Source organism: Anser anser (genome assembly GCF_964211835.1).
Source record: "Anser anser genome assembly, chromosome: 28".
NCBI classification, from domain to species: domain Eukaryota; kingdom Metazoa; phylum Chordata; class Aves; order Anseriformes; family Anatidae; genus Anser; species Anser anser.
Window position 1 is genome coordinate 1,518,793 of NC_139749.1, and position 15,769 is coordinate 1,534,561.

At 64.3% G+C, this 15,769-nt stretch overlaps 2 protein-coding genes across 2 annotated transcripts; one reads left to right on the forward strand and one right to left on the reverse strand.

The window, feature by feature from the left end:
• Nucleotides 1-589: 589 nt before the first annotated feature.
• Nucleotides 590-4,995, reverse strand: CHRNB2 (cholinergic receptor nicotinic beta 2 subunit). Its single transcript, XM_083813650.1, has 6 exons — nucleotides 4,782-4,995; nucleotides 3,746-3,891; nucleotides 3,622-3,666; nucleotides 2,681-2,790; nucleotides 1,601-2,558; nucleotides 590-934 (listed from the first exon to the last, which is right to left on the reverse strand). The coding sequence occupies exons 1-6, from the start codon at nucleotides 4,822-4,824 to the stop codon at nucleotides 764-766; spliced, it is 1,473 nt and encodes a 490-aa protein (XP_083669776.1). The 5' UTR covers nucleotides 4,825-4,995; the 3' UTR covers nucleotides 590-763.
• A 479-nt stretch (nucleotides 4,996-5,474) lies between these two features.
• UBE2Q1 (ubiquitin conjugating enzyme E2 Q1) lies at nucleotides 5,475-13,834 on the forward strand. Its single transcript, XM_083813658.1, has 13 exons — nucleotides 5,475-5,846; nucleotides 6,746-6,850; nucleotides 7,118-7,222; nucleotides 7,634-7,684; nucleotides 9,779-9,919; nucleotides 10,431-10,515; nucleotides 11,016-11,076; nucleotides 11,612-11,702; nucleotides 11,804-11,862; nucleotides 12,151-12,199; nucleotides 12,462-12,557; nucleotides 12,914-12,980; nucleotides 13,409-13,834. Exons 1-13 carry the CDS (start codon nucleotides 5,559-5,561, stop codon nucleotides 13,438-13,440), a joined length of 1,230 nt encoding a protein of 409 aa, XP_083669784.1. The 5' UTR covers nucleotides 5,475-5,558; the 3' UTR covers nucleotides 13,441-13,834.
• Nucleotides 13,835-15,769: the final 1,935 nt, after the last annotated feature.

Below are 15,769 nucleotides of genomic sequence, written 5' to 3' on the forward strand. Positions count from 1 at the left end.
GGTTGTCCCCGTGCTGCGACCCTCGGCCTCGAACTCTGCACGATTTAAAATAAAATGAAAATAAAGCACGACTGCAGCTCGTCTCAGGGCTGCTCTTGGTTTCAGTGGGCTGAGCCTGGGTTTTTGCAGGGGATGGTGGCACCACTGCCGCGCTCGCTGCCCTCTCCATGCCTCCAGGTCGGACCTAAAAATAGCGTCCTGCTGCCAGTGCGCTCACCGCGGGGAGCCGGAGCAGCCTCAGCCTCCTCCTGGTGCTGCTGCATCAGCGCAGCCCCAGGGAGCCCCGAGGGATGCAGGGCTCGGGCCCCTCACCCTGGTTTGGGCATCGCCAGGGGAGATGCTGGGAGCACCCAGTGCGAAAATGGGGACGTGGGAAGGAGTCAGACGCTTCCCCAGGAGCTGTTTTCACACCACTACGCTCCAACCCTTGGCAATTTTGGTTTTCTTCTTCCAGCGCGTCATCCCCCCCAGCCTCTTACCTGGCTTGGGGGGGGGGAGCCCTGCCCGCATCCCGTTCCCTCACCTGCCCTGTGCCAGCACCTCTGGGGAGCGGTGCGGGATGAAATGAAAGTCAAACGAAGCAGTCCCCTCCTGTGTGAGTATTTATTGGTTTGCCGTGGCTGCCTGGAGCCCAGCACCCAGCCCCAGGACCTGCCCACCTGGCTCCGCTGTGGGACACGGGCAGCGAGCCCACGGTCCCCCGCTGTCCCCCGCTGTCCCCTGGCACTTGGGGGCTGGCAGGGAGGGCGGGCGACCCCCGGCACTATTTGGAGGTGGGGGTGCCCTGGCCGAGCTGCAGCAGGGAGTTGGTGGCATAGTTCTGGAAGAGGGGCTGGAGGAACATGCCGACGGTGCCGAAGACGCAGACGAAGACAAAGATCCACAAGAAGAGGCGGTCGATGACCATGGCCACGTACTTCCAGTCCTCGCTCACCTGCACGGGGCCGGGAGAAACTCGGTCAGCCCCGAGGTCGAGCTGCCTCGCACCAGCTTTGCTCTCGCTGCCCGTGTCCCCGCGGGCTCAGCTCCTCGCTGCTCTGCAGAGCCCCGAATCTGCACCCTCAGCACTGCGGCTCCTGGGGCCGCCTGCCAGCCCGCGGCACAGCCCCGGGGCCCTGCCGAGGCAGCCCCTCTGCTGAGCCCCGAAAACTCAGCTTGCCGCTGAGCTGAGCTGGGGGTTGAGCAGCCCCAGCCAGGACTGCCTGCGCTGAAATCTGCAGCCTCACGGTGCTGCTGCGGCGGCTGCATGGGGTCAGCCCTCCCGGGATCCAGGGCTGGAGCAGCCGCATCCTGCTGGGCCTGGGGAAGGGGCTGCAGCAGCGGGGTTGGGGCCAGGAACGGGGTCGCAAGGAGCCCCAGGGATGTGGCTAGGCAGGGACGTTGCTGGTGGTGGTGTGCACGAGTGCACGTCCCTTCCCCCGGTGCAGCCAGGCACCAGCACGCACACACTGCACCACACGCACCCCACGGTCATGCGTGCACCCCACAGCCTCATGTGCACCCCATATCCCTGCCTGTATCCCACAGCCCCACGTGCACCTCCCAGCCCTCCGTACACCCCGTAGCTCCACGCGCACCCCACAGCCCTGCCCCAACTCACGCTCTGGTCGTCGTCCTCGCTGCGCATGTGGTCGGCAATGAAGCGCACGCCCTCCACCGCCTCCTCCAACCCGCAGCCGCAGGGGGCCGGGGGGGCCGGCGCCTGCCCCTGCCGCTCCCGGTAGCCATTGAGCCCCTCGGCCTTGGCGGCCCCGGGGTTGGCGTAGCAGGCGCAGGCGTGGGCGCCGGCCCGGAGGAAGAGCGTGGCGGCGGCGCACTCCTGGGTGTGCCGGCGCTGGCGCAGGCGCTGCCGCGCGCAGTTCTGCCGCGGCTGCTTCATGAAGAGCAGCGCCGGGAGCTTGTGAAGGAAGAGGGTGCGCACCCAGGGCGGCATGGTGTGCGTGGTGGGCGAGCGGTGGTGCACGTTGAGCACGCAGACGCTGGTGACGATGGAGAAGGTCACCAGCACCATGGTGAACATGAGGTACTTGCCCACCAGCGGCACATCCAGCGAGGTGGGCGGCACGATCTTGGAGATGAGCAGGAGGAAGACGGTGAGGGCGAGCAGGACGGAGATGCAGAGCGTCATCTTCTCGCCGCAGTCGGACGGGAGGTAGAAGACGAGGATGGCCAGGGAGGTGATGAGGATGCAGGGGATGATGAGGTTGATGGTGTAGAAGAGCGGCTTGCGCCGGATGATGAAGTCGTAGGTGATGTCCACGTAGGTGGAGTCATCGGGGTTCTCGTTGCGCCGCCCCGGCAGCGCCACGATGTCCCACTCGCCGCTGGGCGTGAAGTCGTCGAGGCTGGCCACCTCGCTCTTCAGCACCAGGTCGATCTCCGTGCGGTCGTAGGTCCAGGAGCGGAACTTCATGGTGCAGTTCTGCTGGTCGAAGGGGAAGTGCTTCACCTCGATCTTGCAGGCGCTTTTGTAGATGGCTGGCGGCAGCCAGAAGATGCTGCCGTCGTAGGAGATCACCGCGTTGGAGTAGAAGGACACCTCGTACATCCCGTCGGCGCTAGGGCAAAGGGATGCGCTGTCAGCCCTGGCCCTGCCCCAGTGGTGCAGCGGCACCACCCCGTGCCCTGGGCAGGGTTGGGGTGTGCACGGCCCCCTCCCCCCCAAAAAAAAACCACCTACTTGTTGTAGAGCACCACGTCAGGCAGCCAGATGTGCTTGGAGGGCAGGCGGACCTTCTTCATGTTGTCGAAGTCCTCCGGCTTCCAGGTGAGGCGGTAGTCCTCCCATTCCTGCCGGCACCCGCGCTCAGCCCGGCCCCACCGCAGGCAGGGGGCATGGGGGGGTCCCAGGAGACAGGGGGCGGTCCCAGGGCACAGGGGGGTCCAAGGGAAGGGGACATGGAGGTCCGGAATCCGGGGGGGCTGGGGGTCCCAGGGCAGGGAGCACAGGGGTTTCTAATCGGGGGGGTCCCAGGGAAGGGCACAGGGTCCCCAGGCAGGGGGGGTGTGGGTCCCATGGCAGGGAAATGGGGAGGGTCCTAGGGCAGGGGGCACGGGGGTCCTAAATCAGGGTGCACGGAGGTCCGGGGGGAAGGCTGCAAGGGGGGGGTCCCGGGGCAGGGTGCAGGGATCCAGTGCAGGGGCCCCTGGTTCACAGGGTCCTGGTTCAGGGGTCCCAGGGCAGAGGGTCCTGGGGCAGGGGGTCCTGGGGCAGGGGGTCCTGGGGCAGGGGTCCCGGGGCAGGGGGTCCTGGTTCAGGAGTCCTGGGGCAGGGGGTCCTGGGGCAGGGGGTCCTGGGGCAGGGGTCCTGGGGCAGGGGGTCCTGGGGCAGGGGGTCCTGGGGCAGGGGTCCCGGGGCAGGGGGTCCTGGTTCAGGAGTCCTGGGGCAGGGGTCCTGGGGCAGGGGGTCCTGGGGCAGGGGGTCTTGGTTCAGGGGTCCCGGGGCAGGGGTTCCCGAGGCAGAGGGTCGCGGGGAAGGGGTCCTGGGGCAGGGGGTCCTGGTTCAGGGGGTCCTGGGGCAGGGGGTCCTGGGGCAGGGGGTACCGGGGCAGGGGTCCTGGGGCAGGGGGTCTTGGTTCAGGGGTCCCGGTGCAGGGGGTCCCGGGGCAGGAGGTCCCTCACCTGGGTCAGCCAGACGTTGGTGGTCATGATCTGCTCCCGCTCGTGCTGCGGAGAGAGGGGCCCGGTTACGGGGTCACCCGGTGCCGTGCGGGGGCCGGGGCCGGGGCCGAGCCCCCCCACTCACCACGCTGATGAGCTGCGCCAGCGACACCATGAGCTGCACGGTGACCAGCTGCGAGCCGTTGGTGGCCGGGCGGATCAGCTTGTTGTAGCGCGCCGGGTCCAGCAGGTACTCGACCAGCCGCTCCTCCGTGTCCGTGCCCAGGCTGCCTGCGGGGCGAGGCGGGCGGCGGGGCGCGGGGTGGGGGCGTATGGGGTGGGGGTGTATGGTGTGGGGGCGTATGGGGTGGGGGCGTATGGGGTGGGGGTGTGATGGGGTGGGGGTGTGATGGGGTGGGGGTGTATGGGGTGCGTGCAAGGGGGTGATTGTAATAGGGTGGGGGTGTATGGGGTGGGGGTGTAACGGGGTTGGGGTGTATGGGGTGAGTGCAATGGGGTGGGGGTGTATAGGGTGGGGGTGTAATGGGGGTGTATGGGGTGAGGAGTGTAACGGGGTGGGGGTGTAATGGGGTGGGGGCATATGGGGTGAGTGCAGTCAGGTGGGGGTGTACAGGGTGGGGGTGTAATGGGGGTGTATGGGGTGGGGGGGTGTAATGGGGTGGGGGTGTAAGGGGTGAGTGTAATGGGGTGGGGTTGTGTGGGGTGGGGGTGTAATGGGGTGAGGATGTAAATGGGGGTGAGGGTGTAAATGGGGTGAATGTAATGGGGTGGGGGTGTAAGGGGGTGGGGGTGTAAACGGGGTGAGTGTGCAATGGGGGCGAGCGTGCAGTGGGGCGAGCGTGTAAACGGGGTGAGCGCAGCGGGATGCGGGGTAACGGGGTGGGCGTGCAAGGGCTGCAGGCGCAGGGCTGGGGCCGTGCCGCTGCCCCCAGGGCCAGGAGCACCGGGGGGTCCCCCCCGCCCCGCCCCGCCCCCGGTGCCGCGGGGCAGCCCCCTCCCGCCGGCATGGCGGGGCCGGCCGGGGGTCGGCGTCGGCCCGGAGCCCCCCCCCCCCGGCGCCGCGGCGCTGCGCGGAGCCGTGGCGCGTCCCGGAGCCCGGTGCAGCCCCCTCCCCGCCTCCCCCGGTGCCGGTGCCGGTGCCGGTGCCCGGCCGCACTTACGTCGGAGGGCGGCGAGGAGGCAGAGGACGCGGAGCAGCGCCATGGGGGCGGCCCGGTGCCGGTGCCGGTGCCGGTGCCGGTGCCGGTGCCCAGGCGCTGTCCCCGGTGCTGCCCGCGCTCTCCGCGGTGCTGGAGCCGGCGGCGGCGGCGGCCCGGGCGGGGCGGCCCCGGGCGGGAGGCGGTGCCGGGAGCTGTGCCGGGGCCGCCCCGCGCCGCTCCGCCGCCGCCGGGGACACCGGGGAGGGCGGAGACAGCGGCGGGGGGGGCTGGGGGCACCGAGCCGGCGGGGCCGGGCGGGGCCGGGCGGGGCCGGGCGGGGCCCCCCCAACCGGGACCGCCCCAACCGGGACCGCCCCAACCGGGACCACCCCAACCGGGACCCCCCCCCCAAGAGCCCCCCTCCGAACCGGGCCCCCCCCAACCGGGACCCCAGGCCCCGCCCCCTCCTTAAGCCCCGCCCCCCCCTCCCCGGGGACCACGTGACCCTCCCGCGCCCCTCCTCCCGCCGGGCGGGGCCTCACCCGCCCCGCCCCGCCCCGCCCCCTCCCGGTGCGCGCCTCCTCCTCGCGCGTCACTTCCGGCGCGGTGCCGCCCGCCCCGCCTGGCGCTCCTCGCGCTTCCGGCGCTCCGCCCCGCCCCTTCCCGTGGCGGCGGGAGGGGTCACTTCCGGCGAGCGGGGCCGTCCCGCCGCCATCTTGGGCCGGCTCCGGGGGCTGCGGCGGCGGCGGCGGCGGGGCCCGGGGCCGGTGGCGGCGGAGCGGGTCCCTCCATGGGAAGATGCAGCGGGCGGGGGCGGAGGAGGCGGCGGGGTCGCAGGCGGCGGCGGGGGGGCCCGGGCGGAGCGGAGCCGGGGCGGCGGCGGCGGCCCCCGCCGGGCGGCTCCTGAAGCGGGAGCTGCGGCTGCTCGAGTCCATCTTCCACCGGGGCCACGAGCGGTTCCGCATCGGCAGCGCCTGCCCCGACGAGATCAGCTGCGAGTTCGTCCCCGGGCCGGGGGCCCGCGCCGGGGGCTCCGCTTCCCGGGGGCCTCCCCCGGGGCCCGTCCGCATCCACTGCAACATCACGGTGAGCCCCGGGGGGGGGCCGCGGGGGCAGCGGGGAGGGCCCCGGGAGGCCCCCGGGAGGCCGCGGTGTCGTTGCGATCGTTGGCGGCCGCTCCCGGCCCGCTGGAACCGCCGCCGATGCGCAGGGCCCGGCCCGGTGCCGGGCCCGGGCCCCCCCCCCCCGCAGTCCCGTCCCGGTGTCGCTGCCGGTGGGGCACGGAGCGAGCCGGGGCGGCCGTTACCCGGTGCACCGACGGTCCTGCGGCCAGCGGCCCCCCGGTGCGGGGGAGTTCCCCGGAGCAGCTCCGTCTCCTGCCCCCGGGGAGCTGGGACACGGGCACCGGGACCCCCCCCGGGGCCTGACCCCGCGGTGCTGCTGCCCCGGGGCTCGGGGGACGGATTTGGGGCGCGGTTTGGGGGCACGGTTTTGGGTTCGGGGCGCTGCCGGGCCTGGGGGCAGGTGCCTGCTGCCGCAGCCCGTTATTTACGCCAGCCGGTGCCCCCCCGCTCTGCCCCGGCTGGGTCCCCGGGAGCCTTTTTCCGTCGTTCCCAGGCGGTTTGGGCCAAACGGAGGCGCAGAGCGCGGCGGCGGTGCCCTCGGCAGGCCCCGGGCTCGGCGCAGCGACCTGCGTGGCCGTCGGGCACCGCACGTGCCAGCCTCCCGCAGCGTTCGGCCCGCAGCTTGCGGTGCGAGCAGCCCCTGCCGTAGCCTGAAGCACCCTCGGTGGCCTGCGTTAATCGTTCTCAGCCCCCGAACGCTCCGGGAGCCGCCGGGACAGCCGAAATTCCCCCCGAAATTCCCCCCTCGTTCCATCGAGCCGCCCCAGGCTCGCAGGGAGGAGCGGCGCCGAGCCCCGGCTGGCCACGGTGGTGGGACCGGGGCGGTTTGCGGTGGCTCCAACGCTTTCTCCTTCCTCCTAGGAGTCTTATCCAGCTGTCCCCCCGATCTGGTCCGTGGAGTCGGACGATCCGAACCTGGCAGCTATCCTGGAGAGGCTGGTGGAAGTCAGGAAGGGGAACACGCTGGTGAGGGGGGGAGCTGCGTGGGGAGGGGGTGCCGAGGGGCCGGCTGCTTCCCAAGTGCCTACGCTGAGCCCCCGGGGTTCTTAGGGGCTTAGGAAACCGGGGCCGAGCGGCTCTGACTTCCCTCGGGTGATTTTACTCTCCTGGAGCGGGGCGGTGTAGGAGGGAGCTCTCGGGGGGCCGTCACTCGCTCGGGAGGGGAAGCGGTCGCAGCGCTGAGGGTGGCTGAGGTCTCGGGGTCGCCGTGACACTCGTCTGCTCTCCGGGCAGCTTTTGCAGCACCTGAAGCGAATAATCTCAGACCTGTGCAAACTGTACAACCTCCCCCAGCATCCAGATGTCGAAATGTTGGACCAGCCTCTGCCGGCAGACCAGGTGAGGAACGTGGGACGAGGTTGTCTAAGATGGTAGAACGAGCTCCCTCGCTTTAAAGGCTGCGGCTTCCTAACGCTGCAGGAGGGGCGCGGCGGGTGCGGGGTTTTTCTCCCCTCCCTGGGGTTGAATCCCCTCCTTGGTAGTGCAGCTGCCTGGCCGGCTCGGGGTCTGGGTTTTGTCCCCCCGGACTGACACCTCAGATGTTACTCATCTGATTTATTCTCGCTGCTTCCCTCCCTTCGTTCCTGTACAGCCGCTCTGCGGCGGGTGCCTGTAAAGGTCCTCGGCTTCGCTCTGCTTTTAACCTGGTTCTGCTTGTTGGTAAATCCCTGCCTCGGAAGCGTTGCGGAAGGCAGGGGAGCATCGCCAGGGGAAGCTAACGGTGCAGTCTCTGTCCTTTTGTCCTCGCAGAGCACGCAGGAAGAGGTGTCCTCTGAAGAGGAAGACGAAGAGATGCCAGAGGTAAGCGTCTCCTCGCTGCGCGAGGGTGCGCGCCCGAGAGCTGAGCACAGCAACTTGCTGTGAGCTGCCTTGATGGAAGGTGCTGAGGCACAGAGATCCAGTGTGGGAGGAACGGGCGGAGTGCGGACAGGATAGAGCCCGCTGAAGCCAGCTGGGCTCAGAAGCTGGATTTTTCCCAGTGTTTTGCTGCTGGGGACCTGGGTCCTGAGCCCCGGGTGGGAGCAGTGCGTTGACAAAATGCAGGGACGCTGCCGCAGCCTCTGAAGGCAGGTAGAGCAAGTGAGGATGGAGCCCCTTGGGCAATTTGTGTTTGTGCTGCTGTGCTCTAGAGTCCGAGGTTTCCTCAGCAGCAGTTTGATGTCAGAGGTGTGCGGGGCTGAGCTCCCGCTGCTGACGGGGGAATCGCGCCGCAGCGAGTCCCGCAGAGAGGATTAGGTGGGACGGCTCGGGGTGCGAGCCGCGTAGTCACCGGGAGAGGCAGAGGAGGCCGTTCTTCACTGCAGGCTGAGAATATCACGCTGCAAAACCCACAGGCTTCGCTTGTTTGGTTTGTGGTTTAGAGATCTCTACAAGTGGGTGGAATAATCTTGAATCTCCATGGTGACACTTCGCGGTGCACTTCTCCTTGGGCGCGCGAGGCCTGTGCACCTCGTCAGCAGCACCGCGGAACCTGGGGGCAGGTCACTTGGCAGCCGCCCGCGGAGCAGCTGGCGGGGTTTTAGCGAAGGTAACGGCCTGTTAAATCAAGGCCAGCCTTTGCGAGGCTCCCCGGGGAAAACGTGGCGGCTCCAAGCGTTACCACGAATAACCTCGCTTGTCTGCAGGCTTGCCGCTTCCCGGCAAAGTGGCGGCGGGTAAGTTGTCACGTTCCTGTGAGCTGGAAAAGAAATCCTCGGGATCTGAGGATTAGCAGCGAGCGTTCCCACTTGTGCTCCCTGCTAACGTCTTGAGTCGCGCGGCAGACAGCGCTCTCGTTCGGAGCGAAGGTTTCTCGCTGAGCAGCGGGATTTGCTGGCCCGCGCTGGAAGAGCAGAGCAGCAGAGCCGTGCCCTGGTGCAGGGATGCGTTACACAGGTTAATCCACTCGAGGGATTTTCTAGGAGGATCTATTTCCCTGTGTGACGATCTAAAAATGTCAAAGCCCTTCCCGAAATGCTGCTCCCCCAGAATAGCAGCAGCCAGCCCAGAGAGGCCGAAGTAAACACTTGCTCAGAGGATTTAAGACCAGCGCCGGAGCTCTGCGTCTCCGCAGCCGCTTGCAGGCAGCCGAACCCTGCGTGCTGACACGGTGACGGTGGCTGCGTGCAGCACGAGCACTGTCTGCAGCAGCCGCTGGTTGCTGCGGCTCTTTTTTTGCTGATTATTGCCATCGGTGGCCCTGTGCACGTCAGCCTGGTGAGCGCAGGGGAAGGGGACGAGGGGCTGATCCTCCGCCCTTGCTGGGGGAGCATCAGGAGCTCGCTGCGAGGGGGGAGAGCTGAGCTGACCGGAAAAGGGCCTCTGGGTACGCCCTGAAACGTGGCCTCTCTTGGAGGGGAAGAATGTCCTGTGAGTTGTGTGAGCGAGTCTCTCCTTTCCGTGCTTCTGGTGACCCATTTGCGTTGGGAGCTTGTTCACGCAGCGGGGATATTCGTGCCGCGCCGTCTTCCGGCGCCCAGAAAGCGGCACGGGGCTGCTCGAGCCCTGCCCCTGCCGAGATGCAGCACCCTGCAGTTCCACGGGACTTGCCGGGGAGCACGTGTAGGATTAGCGGCTAATTATGAACAGGCGTGAGACTTGGCAGAGAAGAATCCAGCCAACAAAGAGCTTGTAGGAGCCCAATTTAAATCTGGAAAGGGAAGTGCGCCTCTCCGCCTGTTGGCTTTGGCACAGGAGGGCTGCCGGGGCCCGGGGCCCGAAACTTCTTCATGGGGCGTGCCCAGGCCTCGCACTGAGCCCTCGTGTCTCCCACCCCTGTGTCTGCACTTGGGGTTTCCTGGGGAGGCAGATGGGCACCAGGAATCCTCCTGGGCTCAGGACACCTCGTCCCTACGCCGCTCGGAGCGGGGAGGAGTGAAGGTGGGTCTCGTGCTAGCTCACCTCTCCCCTTCACAGGACACGGAGGACTTGGACCACTATGAGATGAAAGAGGAAGAGCCAGCAGATGGGAAGAAAACAGAGGATGAAGGCATTGGGAAGGAAAACCTGGCCATTTTAGAGAAAATAAAAAAGAACCAGAGGCAAGATTACTTAAATGTACGTGTCACCTGGAGGGCGGGAGGGTTGGGGAAGCAGAGGGACCCAAGGGCCCCAAATCAAAGGGGCCAGCTCTGGCCAGAGGTGCAGCAGCAGCTCAGGGGTGGGTGAGGCTTACACAGAGAAGTGGGAGGAGTGCCCCCAGGCTTCAGGCGAGCCCGGTGCACCTGAGGCAGCGGTGCCACGCAGGGCAGCCAGGATTTGGGATTCCCAGGAGCTGGGTCTCGCCTTGGGTCCTGGAGAAGGTTGGTGGGTTGTGCTTTTGTACCCCTGGACTGAGGTCTCCTGTGGCTGAGGGGGCAGGGAGGTATTCCTGCTGCAGCTGCACCACCTGGGGCGTGTTCGTCCGGGGCAAGGGAAGTTGCTGCGGGGAGAAAGGGGAAAACTTGAGAGAGGTGGGGGCGCAGCGAGGTCTGGTTTAGAGGCTGGGAAGTTTAGTTTGGGCGTTCGCTTCGTCCAGCTGCGGCCGCGATGGGAGCAGTGTAACAGTGCAGCCCCCGATTCCTTGCAGGGTGCAGTGTCTGGGTCTGTGCAGGCCACTGACCGGCTAATGAAGGAGCTCAGGGATATTTACCGATCACCAAGTTTCAAGGGCGGTAAGTGTGGCGAGGAGTGGGAGGGAGGGGGCTGCTGGTTGTGGGGACCTTTCCCTTCCTTCTGGGCAGCACCTGAGGGGCCTCGGAGCTGGATCCTTTTGCTCTGTGGTGTTGCTGCGGGGGGAATCTCGGGCCTTGGGTTGCTGTGGCTCAAAAGCGAGCAGAACAGCCCCTTATGGTCTCCGTTCCCTGTCAGTGCTGGATGGAAGCGAGGAGCCTGCCGTGGGTGGGAGGGCTTCTGAGGCAGAAGCTGTTTTTTGATGCCTTCAGCTGTTCCACCCTGCTGCATGTAACGGGCTTTTGTGGGCCGTGTTGCCCATACCCCTTCCCCAGGGCTTGGGAGAAGGAGCAGCCACAGAAAAACTGCTGCCATCAGGCTGTCCTTTCCCAAGGGGAGCCCGTGCCAGGCTGAGGTGGTGCTGCAGGGGATTTGAAGTCCAGCTGGTGGCTCGGCCCCCTGTCTGTTCCTCCTGTGCTGACACCTCTCCTCTGCCTTGCAGGATACTATGCAGTTGAACTAGTGAATGACAGCCTGTACGATTGGAACGTCAAAATCCTGAAGTAGGTGACACAGCTTGGGGTGACGGATCTTGGTGGTGGGACCAAAACATCCCCATGAGCCGGGGGGAAGCGAGCAGGGCAGGGGAGCACCTGGCAGGGCGGGGGTTAGCCTCTTAGTCTCACGGGCAGCTTGCTTGCTGTCCGTGCACCAGAAAGGAGGAGACATCTCCAGAGACAGATGAGATAATCTGAGGGCTCTGCAAGTCTGTCTGCTGTTCCTAGAGTCCTGGAAGAGGTGCATCAGGCAAAACCCCGAGCTTTCACACCCTCCAGACACCAGTGCTGCCTTTTCCTTGGGCCGGGCAGTCTTTATATTTAAGCTGGCATGCAAAAAGGGTGTGTGATGGTCTTCTCTGGAAACCAGGAGCAGAATGCTGGCAGCGCATGCTGTCACTGCCCTCTGGGTGTGACCCTGAGGGCCCACGTGGCAGCCGGGTTGTGCAGGTACGGTAGCTCTGGGCTTCACTGGCAGGGAGCGTGGCGGACTTGATGAGCGTGACCTTGACTCTGAGCCTCTGGGGTTTTCCTTTGGCAGGGTTGACGAGGATAGCGCTTTGCACAACGATCTCCAGATCCTCAAAGAGAAAGAAGGAACAGATTTCATCCTCCTAAACTTCTCCTTTAAAGTAAGGCCTCCCAAAACCTGTCATCCTTGATGCACGCCTGCTTCAGTGACTCATCAGAGGAGATGTTTCTCAATGGCTTTGCTTCCCTTCTCTTGTTCCAGGACAACTTTCCTTTTGATCCACCATTCGTAAGGGTTGTGTCCCCTGTGCTGTCTGGGGGGTGAGTAACTCTTTGCCTGGCTCTCCTCTCTGGGGTCTCTAGCTCTGTTTTCTGGAGAGGTTTTCATTAAGAGTTTATCCACTGGGGAGTCCTGTCACCTTTGTGGTATGAGTAGTACCACGTAGTAACCCTCCTGGGAAGTACAGGCAGGGTTGGTGGATGGTTTTTTGTGTGTTTTTTTTTTTTTCCCTGAGAGATCCGCTCTGAGAAAATGGCTCATCTGCAGAGCACTGGGTGGGTGAGGCCGCGTCCATCTCTCGCGTAACTTTACCCAATTCTTTCCCCAAGGTATGTTCTGGGTGGCGGTGCCATCTGCATGGAGCTACTCACAAAACAGGTGGGTACCAGGCGTGACCCTGTGAAAGACCCAGGGCTCAAAGGCTGCCAGCATGGTCCTGGGTAGCTGCTGCTGCCTCGCACCCCTCGTATTCCAGCTGCTGGCAGCCAAATCCCGCTCCTCTTGCTGCCCGCACCTCCTGCCAGCAGCTGAGAGCTGGCGTGGCTCTGCGATGCCTGTGCAGGGCTCGGGAAAGCCCTTCCCCTGCCTCGGGGCCCTGCTCCTGTCCGTGCCGGCCTCACTGGTGCGCTCTGTCCCGTAGGGCTGGAGCAGCGCCTACTCCATCGAGTCGGTGATTATGCAGATCAGCGCGACTCTGGTGAAAGGGAAAGCGCGAGTGCAATTTGGAGCCAATAAGGTAGGGGCCGGTCAGGCAGGGTCTTATCCTTCTTGGCACACCCCGACTGCTTTGTGCAGCTAAGGCAGAGCAGTGCTCGTAGGCGCTTGGGATCCCGAGAGCCCAGCGCAAGGGCTGGCTTCTGTGGGTGTGCTGTAGCCCAGGGAGTTTTTCTTGGGAAGGGAAGGGCAGGCATGTGGGAAATCCCCTCTGGCCTTGTGTAAGGGAACTGGGGAAGTGGTTGGTAGGGGAACAGATGCAGGTGAGAAGACAACCAGCTCTGTGGCAGCGCAGTTGGTGCGGGGAGGCCTGTGAGATGGCTCGCTTGTTATGCCGGCTTCTAGCCGGACTGATTGTCACCCTGGCTTCCCTTGCAGAATCAGTACAGCCTGACAAGAGCACAGCAGTCCTACAAGTCCCTGGTTCAGATCCATGAGAAGAATGGTAAGGCCTGAGGGACAGGGGTTGCCTTTCCCTTTGCTGGTCTGGATTGAGGCTTTTCTGCCCCAAGTCAGAGATCACCCAGAGCACGGTGATGCTCCCGGTCAGCAGCTGCTTGCTAAAGCAGGGAGCACGCTGCAGCACCCCTCTGCCCTTCCTGCTCTGGCCCCAGAGGTCGGTGCTGGTGGCCTTCGGTGTTGCTGGAGGCGGCGTGGCGCTGTTCACATGGCATTGTGAAGTAACGGGGAGGGAAAGCCCCTGGCAATTTGGGGTCCCTTTTGGACAGGCACAGTCCTTGTCCGCAGCCCCGTGGGAGTGGACTCGGCGTGTTTGTGCTGCTGGGTATTCCCAGGTGTAGAGCCAGCTATGTCTAGGTATGGCATTTGTTTCTGTACAGCTGCATCCCTCGTGCATCTCTGTTCTTGTTTCAGGCTGGTACACACCACCCAAGGAAGATGGTTAGCACGGATACCGCAGGACCGATCTGATCATCTTCTGAATGCTGTACTTGGATCTTATGATGCCTCTCTGGCTTTCTCCCAGGATATAATAGCTCTGCCTGTTGCAGGACAATAATGGCTGTTATAAACTCTAAAGAAAACTGTTTAAGCAGTTGGACTGACCTAAAACACTTGCTGGACCCTTGCTAGCAGGCATTCTTATTAAAACAAACTTTTGAGCCTCTTGTATCGCTGGAAACTTTCGACTCTACTCCAGTCTAGAGCGTCCTCCTTACCTATGCTATGGATTTAATTTATTTTCTTATTTCATGTACACTGCTTTTTTTTGTTACAGTGTATGATGGATGTGTATGGAAAATGTATCTTTGGAGAAAAATTACAGTTTGTTAATTTGAAGATACCGGTCTCACTATTTTTTTTCCCCACTCCGTGTTGCTGCTGGGTGGCTTGAACCCTGTGCTGGCAGCGGCGTAGAGCAAACCAGTTTGTGGTGTCTGTGCCTCCAACGTCTTCCACACTGGTCCAGTCCCGGGGTGGTGTTGGAGGTGGGTGTAAAGGAACAGCTGCAGCTCTTGGTGGTGTCCCTGCTGCAATGGGCCAGAACAAGCCAAGTATAAGGGCTGGTGCAACCTTTTTGGAAGAGAAGCCCCCCACCCCTTTCTTTTTTTTCCTGGGCAGCCAAGAAGAGGGGCTTCTGCCCCCTCTCTTACAGCAGGAACAAGCCTCTATATAAACTGCAACCTTGTATGCCTCTGTGAGGGGAGAGGGGAGTATATGTAGCACTGGCCCCTGTTCTGCTGTGGATGACGGGGTTTGTCTGCGCAGCTGGGGGCTGCCTGCTCCCACCCGGAACTTCTCAGTAGTGCGTTCTGCAAAACTGGGAGATGAGCAGAGGCTCGGCTGTGCCAACCCTGGGGCTGTTGCCCTTCTTGCCAGTGTGCCTGTGCCGAGGGGAGAAGCCTGTGTTCGTGCAGCTGTGCTCTGGAGGCTCTGCGTGCACGCAGCTGTGTGCGATCAGCCCTGGCCTCATCCCTGTGCTGTGGGTGGAAGCCACCGAATTCAGGGAGCGTGGGCTGGGACCTGGGCTGCCTCCAGGCTTGCTCCCGCAGCATCCACCTGCGGCGAGCAGCCCGGCTCCGTAGGATTTCATTTTTCCTCCTCTGCTGGGTGCGAGGCTGAGCTGCAGCCATGACCGGGAGGCGTCGTGCAGTCCTGCCACATTGCTCGAGCCTCGCTCTTGCTGCTGGAAGGAATTGGGTGTTGCGGCTGCTCCAGCTCCTGGTGCTGAGTCCTCGGCTGTAGGGCACAGCTGACTCATCAGCGGCAAAGCCAGGCCATCGGTATTAATTCATTGCGTTTGAATCAAAGTTATTGGGAAATCAAAGGGCCTCACAAGAAGTCCATTATCGCGCCCAGCAGCTGCTCTGCTCATTACCCGTTGCCCTGCTTCGAGCCCTGGAATAAAAAGATGCTCGATGAGCGGGATTACTGAGGGCTGCTCGCTGCAGGAGCGGCTCCAGCCTCTGCCAGGGACCGTTTTAAGTGCATGGCTGGAGGGCAGGAGGGAGAAGTGGGCGGCCAGGGACCTTGTGAAGCTTAACAAGGAGAAAAGCGAAGGGCTCTGCTCCCCTCTGCAGCTTCATTAGCACCAAGAACCGGCTGGGGAGAGGGCGAAGGGTCACCATGCTCACGTCAAGTGGAAGAGCAGTGGGAGCTGGGGTTAAACGCTGCTGTCCTTCCTCCTCAGACACCCAAAGGACACCAGGGCTTTGCAGCCGAGCCGCTTGATTTAAGTTCTGCCCCAGCCTGCCCGCAGAGTAGATCAGTAACACGCGGGTAGGGGCTGGCGCGAGATGTCTGCACCCACACAAAGTAAAACATTAACTAAACCTTGCAGGAGGGATGATCGCCCCCCTGTCCAGCAGTGCTGGCGATGAGCTGAGCTTGGACGTAAGCCCTGGGGGAACGTAGCGGCTCCGCTCCTTGCTCCGGATGGGTGCGAGGCTGGGAATCTGTCACGGCCTCGGGAGATGCTCCTACAGCCTCCTACAGCCGGAGAGCCTCTGTCCTGGGGCTGGTGGAGGGGCTTCACCTGCAAAGCCCCTGCCCCGTCCCAGTCCTTTCCTCTCATCTTGCTACGAATGGCGCAGCGCCAGCCCCGGCACCGCACAGCCCCGCTCCCCGCCGTGCAGGCAGCCAGATCTCCGGGCCCGATCGGGGTTTCCCGCAGAGGTCTCGGCGCACCTGGCAGAAATGGGGCTGAGCCCCACTGCCGAGGCCCAGAAACCGCAGCCATGGTGGCAGCAAGTGCGCTGGGGCTGAGCTGGTGGG

Coding starts and splice junctions, on each gene's coding strand:
- CHRNB2 (XM_083813650.1), bottom strand. CDS start 4,824: ATGGCGCTGCTCCGCGTCCTCTGCCTCCTCGCCGCCCTCCGAC. Junction 3,667..3,745: donor TGGCGCAGCTCATCAGCGTG/GTGAGTGGGGGG, acceptor CTCTCTCCGCAG/CACGAGCGGGAGCAGATCAT. Junction 2,559..2,680: donor GACGTGGTGCTCTACAACAA/GTAGGTGGTTTT, acceptor CCTTTGCCCTAG/CGCCGACGGGATGTACGAGG.
- UBE2Q1 (XM_083813658.1), top strand. CDS start 5,559: ATGCAGCGGGCGGGGGCGGAGGAGGCGGCGGGGTCGCAGGCGGCGGCG. Junction 7,223..7,633: donor AGCCTCTGCCGGCAGACCAG/GTGAGGAACGTG, acceptor TTGTCCTCGCAG/AGCACGCAGGAAGAGGTGTC. Junction 7,685..9,778: donor AAGACGAAGAGATGCCAGAG/GTAAGCGTCTCC, acceptor TCCCCTTCACAG/GACACGGAGGACTTGGACCA.